This window comes from Diaphorina citri, unplaced genomic scaffold (assembly GCF_000475195.1).
Source record: "Diaphorina citri unplaced genomic scaffold, Diaci psyllid genome assembly version 1.1 scaffold1110, whole genome shotgun sequence".
NCBI lineage: Eukaryota > Metazoa > Arthropoda > Insecta > Hemiptera > Psyllidae > Diaphorina > Diaphorina citri.
Genome location: NW_007378539.1, coordinates 76,742 through 91,272, shown reverse-complemented (window position 1 = coordinate 91,272; position 14,531 = coordinate 76,742). Strand labels below are relative to the sequence as shown.

Below are 14,531 nucleotides of genomic sequence, written 5' to 3'. Positions count from 1 at the left end.
CTCTCTCTCTCCCCCCCTCTCTCTCTCTCTCTCCCTCTCTCTCTCTCTCTCCCCCTCCCTCTCTCTCTCTGTCTCCTTCTTTCATTTCTGTTTTCCATTTACATTATTAAAATGTCTCTCTCTCCCTTTCTCTCTCTCTTTGAACCACAACTCCACAGTCTTTTAAATATAGACTTATCTCCATCTCTTTCTCTCTGATGACTTTGGTCTGCTCCTTTCTCTCTCTCTCTCTCTCTCTCTCTCTCTCTCTCTCCCTTTCTCTCTCTCTTCTCCCTCTCTGTCCCTCTCTCTCTCTCTCTCTCTCTCTCTCTCTCTCTCTCTCTCTCTCTCTCTCTCTCTCTCTCCCTGCTTTCTGTCTCACTCTCTCTCTCTTTCTAGTTGTTTTTCTCTCTTTCTACCTATTAAACTTAAATTGTAAAACAGACAGAATAATTCTTTTGAATCAAGTTGGCAAAAGCCAGCCTAATAGTTAGCTTCCATCCTTGCAAGCGCTAGGTCGCGAGTTCGACTCTTGCCCGGGGAGAGCTTTTCTGTAAAAAATTCGTTTTCAGAACGGCTGGCTTTCTCCTATCCTGTACTCCTTCTCTCTTCGATTTCAGGACGATAAGACCTTCGTTATCGTTCCCTCTATCAAACCTCTTGAGAGAGAAAGAGAGAAAACATTTCTCTTCAAGAAGACTGCATGTATCTCTGTCACCAAAGAGTCCAAATCTATGGTATTTCTAATTTGGCAGACAGTACCATATTTGGCATAGCATGCCATATTTGGCATAGTCACAATTTTGGTATTCGGCATAAAATTACCAAGGAGGTATTTAGGTACCGTAATTTGTAATAATGTTGGGTATTATGTCTGAGTACCTAAATGTTTTTACTTTTCTTATCCTATTGGAACAAAAGTAATGTAATCATAATCAGCCAAAAATTGAAGTAACAGAGAGAACACAATCAATAGGTAACAGAATCTAGGCGCACGGTAGTGGGCCAGGCCAAGTTCCAGCCTAACGCACACAGTGTGTAATATTACACGAAACAATTCGACCCACTTTTGACCCCCCTGTATCTTTGTTCCAGTACCTAATATGTAGATTAGTATTTACAAAGGATGTCAAAATAAGTAAATAATTAAATAAATAAATTAATTAATAATGATAAAAATTTGTACGTGGCTGTTTTTTCTGACTGAATCTTGGAACTTTTTGACGGTTTTCGGCTCTACCGACTAAACGGTTGGAGATATCGAAAATGTCGATAAACGTTTTCAGAGAGAGAAGACCCCCTAAAAATTTTGATTTAATCATTTAATCATACCCTAAGAAATCCAGCTAAGAATTATTAATCGAAAAAGGACAGTCGTGTGATGTTCACATGTTTTTTCTGACTGAATCTTGGAACTTTTTGACGGTTTTCGGCTCTACCGACTAAACGGTTAGAGATATCGAAAATGTCGATAAAAGTTTTCAGAGAGAGAAGACCCCCTAAAATCATATCCTAAGAAATCCAGCTAAGAATAATTAATCGATTAAGGACAGTCGTGTGATGTTCACACCAGTTTTTTTCTCCCAATGTATAATGAACCTAAACCTTATGTTAGTAATTTGGTATTCAAATTTGGTCTGGGTGTAGGTATTCATAGTGCTAACTCCAAAGTGTTTGGGTGTAGAGGAAACACTGAGAATAATTTATAATGCACTTTTGTATGATTCTTCTTCACCTTTCTCTCTTCCTCTTTCCCGATCCCTTGTCTATCATTAATTTCATCATTGCCTAGTTATATTAACTTTTAGTTTTGATTTTTTTTTTCTTTAATATTTTTGGAATTTTGAAAAAAAAAAAACGTATTTCTTTGATTTTCGCGAAGAATTTTTTGGCAAGGTTTTTCCTTTTGGTTGAAATGTCCGGCTTTCTTAGCTAACTAAAATGTCCTCCTTTGGAAATTTCTCATCCGGTAAGCCTAATTGCAACATCCGGTAAATTTGCCCTAAATCAGGGGAAATAACCCAATGATAGAGTTCTTTAACCTTAACTATCGTAACATTCATTAACAAACATTCCTAACATTCATAACAAACATTCGTAACATTCATAACACTTGTGTCACCCTATCAGTATTTTTTTTTCTCCATGCATCTCACGGACAAAGGCCAAATTGTACCCACCCCAATCTATGTTACAGACAAAGTGAAGAAGAAATGCGGTTCGCTAAGGCCGGACCTCATTTATTTATTTATCGTATGCTTTATTTATTTACATTTTTTATCGACACCCTGTATGTAGGTACATAACTATGTTCAAATGAACACCCTGTATGTAGGTACATAACTATGTTCAAATGAACACCCTGTATGTAAGTACATAACTATGTTCAAATGAACACCCTGTATGTAGGTACAGAACTATGTTCAAATGAACACCCTGTATGTAGGTACAGCTACCTATGTAGCTATTGTAGAGAAACCAACATGTTAGTAATTATTACCTAGCGACCTGATGTGTGAGAAAATGAAATCAATTTACATTCATTGATCGACGACGCAAGTTTCTAAGTTTTAACTCGGCGATTTTGCATAAATACTTTAAACATTTCTCTTGGTCTTTCGGTCCCGTTCGATCACGTGAGCTCATGTGACGTGATAGTAGTGTGTTTCTACCTTACGTCTTTGTTTTATCATAAACTAAATCAAAACTGTCGAAGTTTTGTCCATTTTTGATGATTTCTAACTAACATCTAAACACCTAAAAGTTATTTGCTCTTAATAGGGATCGATCAAGCCTGTGGAAACACTATACCTTGATTGGACTCGAACCACCAACCTCCAGATCCGAAGTCAACCGCGTTAACCATCACACCACTGAGGTTGGTGATCTAAGCCACTACACCACTGAGGTTGGTGATCTAAGCCATGTGTTTTTATTGTGACATACTTCCTGATAAAAAATGCATGCACACACATATTGGAAGCAATAGATGTCAAAATGAATGCCAAAACAGCTGTAACACTCTCATAATTTACATAGTTGATAGAGTGATGTTTCATCAATCATGTGCATGTGCCATCAGTTGAAATATCCTTTCATCAATCACTCCTCTGAGACATCAATGCAATGAGGCAGTAAAATAACGCGGATGAATTTTATTTGAAGTTTATTAGGTGATTACAATTTTCGATACAGAAAATATACAATTTTTCAATATACAATTCGATACAGAAAATATACAAATGAACTTTTTTCGATTTTCTTTCAAGATTTTAACGATGTTCTTTCTTTTCTCTGATTTCAGGTAATTTTCATACAATTTCAAAGATTTTCCAAAATCTAAGAGTGCACTTTTGGGAGTACTCCGTCGGACAGGTAACAGATGATTTAATACACTGATGGTGGATTTCACCAACCTTCTTTCCAGCGTCAAACAGCCCGTTAGCTTAACGGCCCTGTTAAGCCAATACAAATTAAATGGAACTTGACTGGCTGTTAGCTTAACAGGAATTCTAATGACTGAATAAATATTGGTGAAATCCAAAATGATTATTTTATATTTTGATTGTACCGAGACTGGAGAGAGAAGGAAGACAGGATAGGAGAAAGCCGGCCGTTCCGAGAACAAACCTTATCATTTTAGGAAAAAAATCCATCACGGGCGGGAATTACAATTAATACAAGGCCTTTTGATGGTAGACTCAAGGCCTTTTACCTGAATTCTAGAATTCACTACCTATTTTATTCTAGACTGCAGTGAGTGCAGTGTCAAATGAGGGCCTGTGATACGGCTGCATTTTGCATAGAGACATAAAATATTCACTTCACATTGGCAAAATATGGGAAGGTTGCCATTTTATTTATTTTGTGTATGGTGTTTACGGTTCGAAAATAGTTCTCTTGCATGCGATCATACTGTCTCTCTCTATGTCTCTCCCTCTCTCTTTTTTTTCTTCTCTCTCTCTCTCTCTCGCTTTCTCTCTCTTTTACCTAATTGATAGAAAGAAATTTCACGCGTGTGCCCTCTCTCTTTCTCTTCTCTCTCTCTTGCTTTCACTATCTCCCTCTCTCTCTCTCTCTCTCTCTCTCTCTCTTTCTTTCTTTCTCTATTATTTGTCTCTCTCTTTCCCTATCCCCTCTCTTGTGTGTGTGTGTCTCTCTCTCACTCACTCACTCACTCTCTCACTCTCTCTCTCTCTCTCTCATTCACGTATTGATAGAAAGAAATTTCATGCATGTGCCTCGCTCCCAGGACTGTGCCTTAGAAGGCGGTAAGAAATCACAAATAGTAGAGAACGAGTGTGAAAGATAATCGATGAAAGAACATTCAAAGGAAATCAGCAATAAATATTAGAGTGATGAACTATACGTATACATCTGTACATAACGAAGCTATGTATATAAACTCTATGTAAATATTACATACATAAAGAAACCTGCAATTTATTATCATGATAAATGACTCATTTCTCTAATTTACACAGTTGATAGAGTGATGTTTCATCAATCATGTGCATGTGCCATCAGTTGAAATATCCTTTCATCAATCACTCCTCTGAGACATCAATGCAATGAGGCAGTAAAATAACGCGGATGAATTTTATTTGAAGTTTATTAGATGATTACAAATTTCGATGACAGAAAATATACAAATAAACTTTTTCGATTTTCTTTCAAGATTTTAACGGTGTTCTTTCTTTTCTCTGATTTCAGGTAATTTTCATACAATTTCAAAGATTTTCTAAAATCTAAGAGTGCACTTTTGGGAGTTCTCCGTCGGACAGGTAACAGATGATTTAATACTCTGATGGTGGGTTTCACCAATCACTTAATCAGAGATTTCACTAATGGGTGAATTTTCAATGATCCAAAAAGAAGCTTTTAAAGATCCAATCAGAAGTTTGTAAAAACTCCTCCTTTTTGGGTAACTAAGAACTCATTTTTAGATCATTAAAAACTCCTTTTTGGATTATTAAAAGCTCCTTTTTGGATCATTGAAAATTCTCCCATTAGTGAAATCTCTCATTCAGTCATTGGTGAAATCCAACATGATTATTTTATATTTTGATTGTACTGAAACTGGAGAAGCATGGCTTGCTCTATATTAGGAACTCTTCTTTACTTACTGGGTCAAGAGTTTTACAAAGTAACCCGATGATATACAAACCTATTAGGAAAATCATTAGAGCCCGGGTACTAGGTACTAGTCTCTCCCAAATCGCCCAAATATGGTAAAGATTATTTGAATTTGATTTTTTTTTTTTTAACTGCATTTCTATTTGTATTTATTTAAGAATACATCTAAAATTACAAATAAAACACCCCTTCCAGGTTTTCATGAATTTATTTATTTTAAAGTGCATACAATACAGGTAATTGACAAAGTATAATGGCAACACCCTATTACATTATAGACATTATGTTCGGAAAAGTGCCGAAATCTACTAAAGATTATGCCAATAATCTTTTGACTATAATACCGGGCTCTATAGTTATCATTATCAGCGATCGATCACAATCTGAGGAGAGTCCTCCATACTTTCTTTCTTTTCACAATTTTCCCTTTCCCCCCCCCCTCTCATGCCTGGTAAACAGGAGGGCGTGGGTTCAATCCCAGCCGAGGTATGGAATGATTGATTCTTAAACACTGATATCAATCTGAGCTCTCATGTCTCCGGGACATGGTACCATGAATACATTATTTCCATGAAATCTTGCAGTCCAGAATCACCAGATTTCATAGCAGAATAAAATTTCGAGATGAATTTTTAGTTTTTAGCAGAACAAAATTCGATGAAGCTTTCCAGCTGAATCTGATTATTTTGCTTTTTCGGCGCAAATTTTTGGATCTCGTGAGAATGTTTTAAACTTGTTTATGTTTTGATATCCCTGATTAGTAGAGTGATTAGCTCTAAAACCGGGGTGTGACTGTTCGATGTTATGTGGCTACTGTTTCTTTCGTGCGAAGGACGTAAAAGAAACTTAATTTGCCAGCCTCGTGGCATAGGATTTCATAGAAAAACTCGAAAATATAGAGATTTCTTTAGTCTTTGTACATTAAACACGTAATCAGCAACTTTGTTTAATTTCAAAGATACATATCATTAAACCACCAGTTGCCTAATCTGCCTAATATATAATGTAACATGTTGGGTATTGCAAATACTGGATATAAAGTCATCTTACGAGTCTTCCATAAAGTCATACGTATAACATATTATATCTGTAATCCGATTTCATTATATCATCAATCAACTTCTTTTTTTCTTCCTTCGTCGTCTCAAGTTCTCGGAAAGGACTGAAAGACAGCTGGACCATCTCTGGAAACCAGTTCCCGTGCAGAGAGTTCACACCATAGATCACTTGAACTGGTTCTCGAGTCGAAGCTTATAGATAACAATTGGTGAACTTTGAAGCTTCCAGTCTTGCAACTGCAAATTGCCGGTTGGTATGGAAGTTGATTTGTTGAAGAGCAACTCTGTGCAGTCGGTGGTAAGAGGATTCTGATAAGACGTTCACCTCCCAGATTGTAAAAAAATTACCGGCTGAGCGTCTGGGGAAAAGAGACTTTTTGGTCCTGTTCGAGTAGAGTAGAATAAACAAGGTATTTCATACTTTATTCGAGGTGATTTTGTACGTAGAATTTGCTACGTACAGATGTTTGCCAAAGTGCCAAAGAAGATCCTTTATGATCCATTTTTTGACAAGCACATGCACTGACGAAAATTCGGGTATGTCTTAAGTCAAAATTGACCAATCAAATGCCTTGAGACTATGCTTAGCACGAACTTAAGAGCCAGCATTTTGTTCATAAATATTGGTGTAAGACCTAAAAGAATTGCCCTTCTTTGCCAGCCTAGTTAGATTGGAGGGTAGCCCTCCTGCCTTGTAAGAGCCAGCAGGTCGTAGATTTGATTATGATTTCCATCCGGTACGAACTTTATCCTAAACAAATAAGGTTCGACGTTCTCGGAACGGCTGGCTTTCTCATATACTGTCCTCCTTTTCTCTTCTATTACGCTATGCTAAGAAGACCTTAGCAGTTACAGTTCCCCCAATCGAACCTCTTGAAGAAAATCAGCCTTTATACCCTTGAAAACTTTTGAAATATAAGGAGTATAGTCATGCACTTTCGAGACCTACCTATCATTATACATTTATTGTACAAAACAATATGGATTACTATCTCTGAGTTTCAGATTAATACTTTACATTTGTTTATCTTTTTAGCTTCCCCATTAGAAAAGCTCACCCCACACCACTACTAACCCCTATACAATAACATCAATCAAACTTTCGCCTGCAGTCACCAGAATTAAGACATGAAGGGGATTGCGAAACATTATCATCTATACAGGTCAAGACCATTATGTACTATCGTTTATTTCACCGTACTAATTAGTGACAAATAAAATAATGTAAAATTGATATCTCTTGTAAATGCCTTAGAGGCAAACAAAATGTTTCTGTAAAATTAGATATATCTACCTATTACAAATGCAAATCATTACCAACAATGTCAAAAATCAGAGGAACCCTTAAACTTATACAATCTTCAAGTCATATTGGAAGAATAGGTCATACTGAACATTGTACAAACACAAACAAAACAAGTCCCAAAAGAATATTACATCGTAAGTAAATGCCCAAAGGATTTTACAAGCCATTTTGCACAACAATAAAGTTTTAAATTTATTTATTTTAGATCGTGTCATGACACTTTGTGCACAATGTGCACATTTCCAATCAAGACCGCAAAGAAGTATGGTCATTAAATAGACAGCCTGATATTTTAATTAAAATGTGTGCTAATAATTAACAGAATGCACTTGACATTCAGATTATTTAAACTCTCAAAATAATGTACAAAATATTTTACACAAGAACATGCTTCTGTTGCTCAAAATTTACAATTCAGTAGGAGTGGATTTAGAGGTTCGATCGGTGAACTTTGAAGCTTCCAGTCTTGCAACTGCAAATTGCCGGTCGGTATGGAAATTGATTTGTTGAAGGGCAACTCTGTGCAGTCGGTGGTAAGAGGATAAGACGTTCACCTCCCAGATTGTAAACAAAGTTTATCTACCGGCTGAGCGTCTGGGGGAAAGAGACTTTTTAGTCCTGTTCGAGTAGAATAAACAAGAGAGGTTCGAAAACCAATCAAGCATGAGAAGTGTCTACTGGTTGGTATTGGTAGGATTCTACACTTCACTCGGCTATGTATCCATATCATCTTCCCTCTGACTTGAGAAGTAAGACACCAAACCTAGAGGTTCGAAAACCAATCAAGCATGAGAAGTGTCTACTGGTTGGTATTGGTAGGTTTCTACACTTCACTCGGCTATGTATCCATATCTACACTTCACTCGGCTATGTATCCATATCATCTTCCCTCTGACTTGAGAAGTAAGACACCAAACCCCCAAACTCTCCCTCGGCTGGTGGGGCAGGGGGAGTAGGTTCCTCTTCAAACCTGCCGCCACTGGTGTTGCTATCGGAATTGTCTTCAGTGGCGAAGTCTGCGTACAAGTTAGGGGAGTTCTGATAGGGGGGTACAAAGCTAGCGGTGGGGGAAACACCAGGGTAAGGTGCATAGGAGGAGGGGTGACCAGGGGAGGTTTGATAGGGAGGGGCGAAGTTCTTGTTAGGAGAGTAGCCGGCCGGGGGCATGCCTCGCGCGGCAGGGGAGGGGAAGGGATGGCGAGGAGGGGAGGACATGGCATAGTTATCAGGGTACCTCATGCCAGGCGGGAACTTCTCTTTCCCTCCAGGGCCGGTGTCAGGTTCTGGTTTGTCAGGAATGTTGATAGGACCTCCTCCTGAGGGTGATGGGTCCATGGGGTGAGATGTATGATACATGCCTGGCATGCGAGGGGAGGCAGACTTCTGTGGTAGAGGTCCTATCTTACCATTACCAGGATGCATGGGCATGCGGCCTCTGAACTGTGGGGGGACACCTTGGTTGAAGAACGGCGGGCCTTGGGGTCCTGGGTAACATGAGAGATAGAAAGCAAGTTAGTTAGGGATCAACACAAGATAGACAAGGTAGATATAATATTACAGCAATACCTAGGTACATGAAGTATTACAACAAAAGTATTCATATAATTTTCTGAATGCAAATCAGATGTCAAAACACAGGGTTTATGTCCAGGAGATAGTGTTTCATGCTTTACAAAACTTTCATATAATTTTCTGAATGCAAATCAGATGTCAAAACACAGGGTTTATGTCCAGGAGATAGTGTTTCATGCTTTACCTGAATGCAAATCAGATGTCAAAACACAGGGTTTATGTCCAGGAGATAGTGTTTCATGTTTCATGCTTTATCTGAATGCAAATCAGATGTCAAAACACAGGGTTTATGTCCAGGAGATAGTGTTTCATGTTTCATGCTTTATAAAACTATTCGCATTTACATATCACCGTAACACTTTTGAAAGAAAAGCCCAAGACTTTCTTGGAACTTGCCAAAAACATTCTCTGATCTTCTAGAAAGAAATAGAAATAGAAACACACCCAAAGTCATTTTCCACTCACCTGATCCAGGGGCCATACTAGCAGGGGTACTGGGGGGTATTGCACCCTTCTCTTGCTGCTCTGCTCTCTCAGGTCCCGATTTCTTTGCTCTCCCTCTCCCTGCTCCCTTCCTCTTACTCTGGCCTCCTGGTGAGGTGACAGGACTATCTGCTCCACTATCTCCTGGGCTAGGTCCCCCCGGCCCTGGGGGCATGTATTGCACCGGGCCTGGGGCTCTCATGAAGGGGCCGCCGGGCCCAGGATAGGGGGCACTACTAGGATGAGGCCCTGGGCCTGGATGCATAGGGTAGTGGGGGCCCCCAGGATAGGTAGGGCGGGGCCCAGGATACTGAGGGGAGGTGTTAGGGGGGAAGTTCCCCCCGGGGCCGGGTGGTCCATTGCCCGGGCCAGGGGGGTACGGGTTACCCCCTCCTCCTCCATTAGGACCAGGGCCCGATATCGAAATCAAGGATCAACTGTGCCTGGTTGCCTACACGCCAAACTAAAAATTGAAACGCAAAACACACAGATGACGGTGTTTTCAGTCGTGATCATAGGCAAATCTAATAAAAATGCACATCGAATTAAATAAATAAATGAGAAACATAAAACTGATTTTCCATAATGAAAACCTCATTAATGCTGGACGTAGTTGCGGCACATCGAATTAAATAAATAAATGAGAAACATAAAACTGATTTTCCATAATGAAAACCTCATTAATGCTGGACGTAGTTGCGTACCTACCTTGAAAAATGGGAATTGTAATCCAATCCTTCAGCAGAAATGAAAATAATCCAAATGTAATCCAAATCGGTAAGAGATTTTCACTGAACACTAATAAATAAAATTTAAAGCACTACACAATGACAGATGAAAATAAGCACCACAAAAAACACTAAACTTAATCTTTTTTAATAAATAAAATTATTTATCTATCTATCTCTAATGTAAGGAATTTCAAATATTTTAATTTTCTCTACAAATTTTAATTTTTTAGAAGAGACAATGAAAGAAATGCAATTCAGAATGAAGCACTAGGTAAATTAAATTAGCACACACAAATAATTAAGATAAATTTAAAGTGAATTAATAGAAAACACTCATTCAGGACGTGGGGGTCTTGCTCCTCCTATAGGATTCCGCACAGCACCTGGTTTCAGCACAGGTTTCTTACCTCCGGCCAGAGGTTTCTTAGATGTTTTCTTAGAATGATCATCAGAATCATCATCTGATGATTCTTCACTATCATCCTCGTCATCTTCTTCTTCAGAATCATCATCCTCATCAGAATCACTACGCTTGCTTGCTAAGCTCTTTGGTTTTCCACCACTGGTTGTTGCTTTCCCCTTTATCATTTTCACCTGAGGTTTCAGTGCGGACTTGATGGGTGGTTTGCCTCCCCCTACAACTGGTTTACGAGTGACACCAGGGCCGGAGGTTTTACCACCGGATTTGGTGGCAAGTTTGCTACCAGATGCCATTGGTTTTTTAGCGCCAGGTTTAAGAGGAGTTTTGGCAAGTGGAGTTTTAGGTTTTGCTTTCGATGGGGTCGATTTTCCAACAGGACGAATGTTTTTCAAAGAGGGAACAACACCTGGAATCAAGAATAAAACATAACTATGCAGAGAAACTATTTGGTACCTAACAGTAGGAAAAATGATCAGGAAACCACAAAACTTGCAAATGTCAATAACAAAAGTTTCATCACGTTCGGTGTTCTCGTACTGACCCAGCACCACAATGAAATGTTTGTCAAGTGAAAACATAGTATCTATCATTTCACTATCTTATTACAATGAAAAGTATTGTATTGTATTTCTTCTCGTCCATCTGATGAGGAACGTACATCAAGAATAAAACATAACTATGCAGAGAAACTATTTGGTACCTAACAGTAGGAAAAATGATCAGAAAACCACAAAACTTGCAAATGTATGTCAATAACAAAAGTTTCATCACGTTCTGGTGTTCTCGTATTGACCCAGCACCACAATGAAATGTTTGTCAAGTGAAAACATAGTATATATCATTTCACTATCTTATTACAATGAAATGTATTGTATTGTATTTCTTCTCGTCCATCTGATGAGGAACGTACTACGATATGAGCATACTTACTGCAGCACAAAGCCATTTTTGTAGGGAAAATAGTTTCCTAATGACCCAACGAGAGAGAAAAAACAGACACCGGACCAAAGTTGTAAATTAGTCCCAAAAATTATATAAAATAAAGGGAATTTAGCTAAATAAAGTGTCTTACTGTCTTATTCATCCGTAATAAAGGGAATTTAGCTAAATAAAGTGTCTTATTCATCCGTAATCAAGGGAATTTGACTAAATAAAGGGTCTTATTCATCCGTAATAAAAAGCATTTAGCTAAATGGATGGGTCTTATTCATCCGTAATATTTAGCTAAATAAAGGGTCTTATTCATCCGTAATAAAGGGAATTTGACTAAATAAAGGGTCTTATTCATCCGTAATAAAGGGAATTTGGCTAAATAAAGGTGGTCTGTGTAACAATGGAGCAGTTGCAAATGGGTCAAAATTATTAATAAATGGTGGATTCCTATGTAAAAAGTTGTGAAAAATCCAAATCTGAGGTCAAAACTCCGATAAAAGTAACTGTAAAAGGTCGAAAATTCAATTTTTATTTTCCGTTCTAATGAAAGATTTCAAAGATGTGTGACGTTAGACTTCAGGCAGTTGTCTTTTTCGTCCGCTAGGTAGCGCTAGTATGCAAGCACGCTAGAGGAGGAGCAGCAGCAGAAAGAAATGCGCAGAAACGTATGCGCACAAACACATTATTGTGTTGCCTGCGAGGGAGCTTTGCTCGGGACATTTGATGTGACGTCATCGTGTACGGGAGCGTATGCCGTGACGTCAGAGTTCAAGATTTACCGGTATTTTTTAAATCGATTTATCTCGGGATCTAGAAGTCGTAGAAGAAAACGGAAAATTCCATTGTTCGTCGTTTTCTTTGCTCATTGACTTAGAGTCAGAGTTCAAGATTTACCGGTATTTTTTAAATCGATTTATCTCGGGATCTAGAAGTCGTAGAAGAAAACGGAAAATCCCATTGTTCGTCGTTTTATTTGCTCTTTGACTTAGAAACTTCCATGTGTGACGTTAGACTTCAGGCAGTTGTCTTTTTCGTCCGCTAGGTAGCGCTAGTATGCAAGCACGCTAGAGGAGGAGCATAAATGGTGGATTCCTATGTAAAAAGTTGTGAAAAATCCAAATCTGAGGTCAAAACTCCGATAAAAGTAACTGTAAAAGGTCGAAAATTCAATTTTTATTTTCCGTTCTAATGAAAGATTTCAAAGATGTGTGACGTTAGACTTCAGGCAGTTGTCTTTTTCGTCCGCTAGGTAGCGCTAGTATGCAAGCACGCTAGAGGAGGAGCAGCAGCAGAAAGAAATGCGCAGAAACGTATGCGCACAAACACATTATTGTGTTGCCTGCGAGGGAGCTTTGCTCGGGACATTTGATGTGACGTCATCGTGTACGGGAGCGTATGCCGTGACGTCAGAGTTCAAGATTTATCGGTATTTTTTAAATCGATTTATCTCGGGATCTAGAAGTCGCAGAAGAAAACGGAAAATTCCATTGTTCGTCGTTTTCTTTGCTCTGTCAGAGTTCAAGATTTACCGGTATTTTTTAAATCGATTTATCTCGGGATCTAGAAGTCGTAGAAGAAAACGGAAAATTCCATTGTTCCTCGTTTTTTCTGCTCTTTGACTTAGAAACTTCACCTAGGTAAGCGCAACTGTTCTATTGTAACATAATTATAAACTTACTCTTGGTTGTCGGATCATCGCTGCTACTGCTATCCTCTTCACTATTCTCATCCTCTCCTTCATCTTCATCATCCTCATCCTCCTCTTCCTCCTTCTCCTCCTCATCTTCTCCCACTTTGAATTCTTCCTCTTCGCTGTCAGGCTTAGGTTTCTTGCCTAAAATTTCTTCCTCTTCACTGTCGTCGAGAAGTTCTTGATAGTTGATTTGACGACCTCGCGTACGACGCGGCACGACCTCTACCGGATCCAAACCGTATTGCACCTGGAAATAACACACGATAGAGTCAAAGTTTACCTTAAAATGAAAGTCGTCAATGAACTTTGAATTAAATAACAGCCAATCAAATCTCGAGGTACGTACATTACGGGATGGGCATGCTACGTCATAGAACACAGGCCTCTAATGTAGAAGTTGTTTCATCGCTACAAAATAAAAACGGCGATGAAACACTATTCTAAAATAATAATGATAAAAATACCTTGAAGAAAGCAAGGAAAACAAAACTCCAAATATGTATGTCAGCCTAGTTAGCTTTAAATAGTGGTTAGATAGCGCGCACACCTTGTGAGCGCTAGGTCGCGGGTTCGATTCCCGCCCGTGGGGATTTATCCTTAACAGATAAAGTTCGTCCACGGAACAGCTGGTTTTCTCCTATCCTGTCCTCCTTCAATCTTCAATTTCGGGACCCCAAGACCCACGTTGTTATAGTTCCTTCTATCAAACCTCTAGGAAAATATAATAATAATTACGGCTGTATCTGTTCAAAATTTCAAACCTACCTATCCTCAAGAGTCAAGAACATTGTTTGCTCCCGGAAAGATGGGCAGTGTGCCGTTCCTACGATTGTGTGGTCGTGAAAATACAGGACATAATAATAAAACTTACCCTGCGAGGTTTCTTTGGTTTCTCATCATCATCACTACCGGATACCGCTGGCTTTTTCTTAGGAGCAGGTCTTCTAGCACCTCCTCCTTTACCTCTTGATTTAGTAGCTTTGGACCGACCACCTCCGCCCTTCCTGTAAGAGAGAAATAGCACAGTCGTGATTAGTCAAAGTATGATAAGGCCTTAAAAAAGTTTTTTTCTCTCTCTCTTTTTAAGTAAGGTTTTTTTATTTGTATCAAAATTTTACACCTATTCTGTAAAAAAAAAAAAAAAAAAAAAAAAAAAAAAAAAAAAAAAAAAAAAAAAAAGGTTTAGGGGTTTTACCTTGAAAGGGTTAAATTTTATAGG

General features: G+C 38.6%; 2 protein-coding genes across 2 annotated transcripts in view; both read right to left on the bottom strand.

Moving 5' to 3' along the window:
* Nucleotides 1–8,119: 8,119 nt before the first annotated feature.
* Nucleotides 8,120–9,954, bottom strand: LOC103514248 (vegetative cell wall protein gp1-like). Its single transcript, XM_008479117.3, has 3 exons — nt 9,517–9,954; nt 8,397–8,963; nt 8,120–8,242 (listed from the first exon to the last, which is right to left on the bottom strand). Exons 1-3 carry the CDS (start codon nt 9,797–9,799, stop codon nt 8,193–8,195), a joined length of 900 nt encoding a protein of 299 aa, XP_008477339.1. The 5' UTR covers nt 9,800–9,954; the 3' UTR covers nt 8,120–8,192.
* Nucleotides 9,955–10,598: 644 nt separating this feature from the next.
* LOC103514255 (nucleolar protein dao-5-like) overlaps nt 10,599–14,531 on the bottom strand; it is a 4,743-nt gene continuing 810 nt past the window's right edge. The window contains exons 2-4 of the mRNA XM_026827286.1: nt 14,184–14,316; nt 13,454–13,559; nt 10,599–11,092 (exon numbers count right to left, since the gene is read on the bottom strand). Of these exons, the coding sequence (XP_026683087.1) occupies nt 10,599–11,092; nt 13,454–13,559; nt 14,184–14,316 (733 nt within the window). The remainder of the gene's footprint in view (nt 11,093–13,453; nt 13,560–14,183; nt 14,317–14,531) is intronic.